The 4070-nt window shown below is 47.6% G+C and overlaps 1 protein-coding gene across 1 annotated transcript; it reads left to right on the top strand.

Annotated features, from left to right (window-relative positions):
- The first annotated feature begins 1534 nt into the window (after window positions 1-1534).
- MAGEF1 (MAGE family member F1) lies at window positions 1535-3306 on the top strand. Its single transcript, XM_015236516.3, is given in 3 exon segments — window positions 1535-1964; window positions 1967-2536; window positions 2538-3306. Coding segments are annotated over 3 exon segments (1095 nt in total). The 5' UTR covers window positions 1535-1679; the 3' UTR covers window positions 2778-3306.
- The last annotated feature ends 764 nt before the right edge of the window (window positions 3307-4070 follow it).

Here is a 4070-nt window from a genome sequence, read left to right as displayed (position 1 = left end):
ATCTCTAAAGTTATACCATATGATTGAAATAGTGGTTCAGTCATGTGATGTTGGGGAAGTTACTTAACCTCTTTGTGTGTTACTTCCCTTATAAAATAATACCACTTATCTAGCAGGGCTGTTATGAGAAGTAGATGAGTTACTTGATGAGTTAATACATGTAAAAAATTAGCACAGTATCAGCACATTTAAAATATGCAATAAATAACAGCCAACATTTATTGAACACTATGTGCCAAGCACTGTGTTAAATGGCTTATATGCATTACTTCACATAATCTCCACAATGTTGTTTCTACTATTATACTCATTTTACTGATAAGGCAACTGAGGGGCAGGAAGTTTAGGTAACTTGCCCAAGATTACATAGCTAGTAAATAGCAAATTCCATAGGAAAGACAAATCTATAAAATGGTGATAATGACAATAGTACTTACCTTAATAAGAACTAAACAAATTAATATTTGAAAAATGGTTAGAGCAGAGCCTAGCACACAGTAAGGTCTATGTAAGTAGATTGTTAAACAAATACTAATTGCTATGGTGATACAGAAATGGCAGCAAATAACTTCCATGCATGGAGACTAAGGATGGCTTTGGAAAGGTGACATGTAAGCTGAGCCTACAAAAGAGGGAGGGGAGTGGAGGAGAGGCAGAGGAGAAGAGAGGAAGAGGAAGGGGAAGGGGAGGAGAGGGAAGGAGGAAGAAGAGTTGGGGAGGCGGGGAGGAGTGACAGATAGGCAGAGGGATAAAGTTCAGAATAGAGTCAGCAAAAAGAAAAAAAAATAGGAGCAGTTAAGTTTGAATAGGTTTTTAAAAAGATTCCTTTCCTCCAATCAGTTACTATTTCTGCCAGCTGTACTTCAGTATATCGTTTATCATCTTCCTTTCACGAACCCTGTGGAATCTGCTATCCTTAACCCCTCATTAGTCATTTTATAACATTTATGTAGAGCCTCTATGTGCCAGGCACTGTTCTAGGCACCTGGGATACACCAATGAACAAGACAGGCCAAGTCTCAGTTCCTATTCTGCTCTACAATAGTACTCCAATACTCGAAGCCGGATTCCCAGCTTTTCGTCAGCCCTACTCTGAGCCATTCTCCACACTGAAGCCAGAGAGACTGGAAAGTTACAGATCTGGTCCGGGTACTCCTTGCTTAAATCCCCCTGTAGTATATTCCCATCGTGTACAGATAATTTCAGTCGCCCTAGCATCCTATTCACCGCCTTTCACTAATTGTCCCGCACAGCCTTACCGCCCACCTTAACCTCCACACACTCTGCACTTGACTCGCAGTAAATCAAAGTCTTTGATACACACACGTGGAAATAAGCACCTGCTGAAAGGACACGGCTAGAATTCCATCCTTATTTCATTTGTACATTGAAACCTTGAGAAAGCCCTGGTTACCGTCCCCTCTCCAAGCAGCGAGTCTAAAGAGCAGCGCTGCCTGCGCGCTCCCCCGCAGCCCCAGCATCCCGAGAAGCCTGTGCGCACTCCCAACCCAGCGGGGGCTGGAAGAGGAGGGGCTTCGCGCGGCCTCGGGGCCGCCATTTTGGCTGAGTTGGCCGGAAGTGGTCCAGCTAGTCGGCTCGCGGGCGCGCACTGAGGCTGCGCGGTGGCCGCGCCGCAGGTCTTCGGCGCCGGCAGCTTTGGGGCAACCGTCCCGAGCCTTATGCGGCGTCGCCCAGCAGGCACAAAACCCCCTTCTGCCATCTTTCCTAGTCCTACTCCAGCCTCCCCAGCCGCTGTCCAACCCCTCCGCCGGGGTTTGTGCAGCGGCTCGCACAACCCTCGGCTCGTGTACGCGCTTTGCACCTGCCTGCCTGAAAACATGCTGCCGAAACCCGAGACCGAGGGTCTCCCCATCCTTCAGACCGAGGGGGAGAATAGCGGCCTTGACGGTGAGACCCAGACCCTGACCGCCTCGCAGGAGGAGGCCCCGAGCTCCCTCCTGCGGGGCAGCCCCAGGGGGATATTGGCGCCGTAAGGGAGGAGGGGGCTGCACATCCCGCCCTCACCCCGAAAGCTGCTAGGGCCTTGGCAGCCAAAACCTTGGCCCGGCGCAGGGTCCGCCGCCATGTGGATCAGACGGTGGCCGAGTTGGTGCAGTTTCTGCTGGTGAAGGACCAGAAGAGTCCCATCACTCGCTCCGAGGTGGTGAAACATGTTATAGGAGACTTGAAGGATCTGTTCCCTGAGATTATTGCAAGGGCCTCAGAGAGTCTGCGGCATGTCTTTGGTTCCGAGCTGAAAAAGCTTGACTGTAAGCACCACACTTACATCCTGATCAACAAACTAAAACCTCTGGAGGAGGAGGAGGATTTGGGAGATGGCCCCAGATTGGGTCTCTAAATGATGATCTTGGGCCTTATCTACATGAAAGGTAATAGCGCCAGGGAGGCACAGGTCTCGGAGATGCTGCGTCTGTTGCGGGTGCGTCCCTCAAAGTATCACTTCTTCTCTGGGTATCCGAAGAGGCTTATTATATAAGATTTATTATATAAGCTGAGATACCTCAGTAACAGGCGTTATGCCTCACACCAATCCACCGGAATGTGAATTCTCCTGAGGTCCCCGAAGCAACCTGGAAACCAGCAAAGTGAAAGTCTTGGGGTTCCTGCCCAAGCTCCATAAGAAAGAACCCCACCACAGGCCAGTGCAGTACCGTGAGGCCCTGGCAGACGATGCTGACAGAGCCAGAGATGAGGCCACAATGAGGGCGAGGACTAGGGCCAGGGCCAGTGCTAGGGCCGGCATCCACCCCTGGTGAGGGCTGATGGAAGAGTGGCCAGCCAGAGGGGATGGGGATGAGTAGGTATAAAAGCTACTGAGTCGTAAGTAGAATAGGTGCGGGGAGGGTCATTATTTCTGTAGCACTTGCATTTCTGTAACTAGGATTTAGGGTTTGTATCTTGCTACGTTTTGTTACATTTAGTATACTGTTAAATTGATGTTTATAAATGAGATTGGTCTACATTTTCTTGTAGGATTTTTTTGTAGAGTTTTGCTGGTTTTGTAAAATGAAATGAAAAACTTAACATTTTATTCTGTGATCTTGGACAGATTATGCAGCATTGAATGCTGCACGTTAATCATTTGAAGGAACTCAGCAATGTGATGATCTAGTACTGGAAAAAATAGCTGATTGGTATCCAGCTTCCCAACACTTTTTGTCTATTGTATAAAGAAAAAAGATTGAATGTAACTCTGTTTGCTTAGTTACTACGGTATCTAGGGGGGAAATGCAATAAATTAAAAGAATAACCTGGTATACCTAATAAACGTTTGTTAAGCATCTTCTTTTGTGTGATGTACTATTGGGGGTATTTGGGGATAGAATGCTGAACGAGATAAAGGTCCTACTTTTCAGAACTGGACAGTAAGTAAATAAACCAGAAATTAGGGTGTGGTGAGTTGAAGGCTACAGAGGGACACCCATCCCCACTGGGGTGAATAGGTGAGACTTGTCTGAGGTTACCTTTTGTCAGACTTGGGGGTAGGGAGGGGGAAATGACAGGGTGAGTAGAGCAGAGGGAAATGAGAAGAGGAAGAAGTTAGGGGTGGGAGATGGTATTAAAAGTGACTTAAGATCATAGATGCTCTTCAATAACATGGGAAGACGTGATACGTGGCAGATCTGGAAAACACCCTACCCTTGCCAGTATGCTTGTTCCAGGGCTGTTTATCACAGTGCACAAATAGTGATGGGGTCTGTTAGCATTTTGGTCCTCTCCATCTCCCTTCTCTCAGTCTATGCGGAGACCAAATATTTTACTAATTCTGGAACAGTATGTAGTGTGGGTGGAGGGTACATGTGATGTTCCCTACCACCAAGAAGCTCTGCTTCAAGATCTCTCCCTTGGCACCAGGAAGCCCAGCATCCTCATCCGTGTTTCTGCTTGTGCTTTCTACCCGCCGTCTCTCATTTGGAGAACTGTAAGGCATCCCACATTCTTAACTACCCATGAAAAGGCATCTATGTAAGCAGCTAGAACCTCTGCAGTGCCTACCACCTCCACACGGGGGATAAATCCTGTAGAATGGGTACACAGAATATTAAGGA

This window comes from Vicugna pacos, chromosome 1, assembly GCF_048564905.1.
Source record: "Vicugna pacos chromosome 1, VicPac4, whole genome shotgun sequence".
In the NCBI taxonomy this organism is placed as follows: Eukaryota; Metazoa; Chordata; class Mammalia; order Artiodactyla; family Camelidae; genus Vicugna; species Vicugna pacos.
The sequence above is the reverse complement of the archived record's forward strand: the minus strand, read 5'-3'. Positions and strand labels throughout refer to the sequence as shown.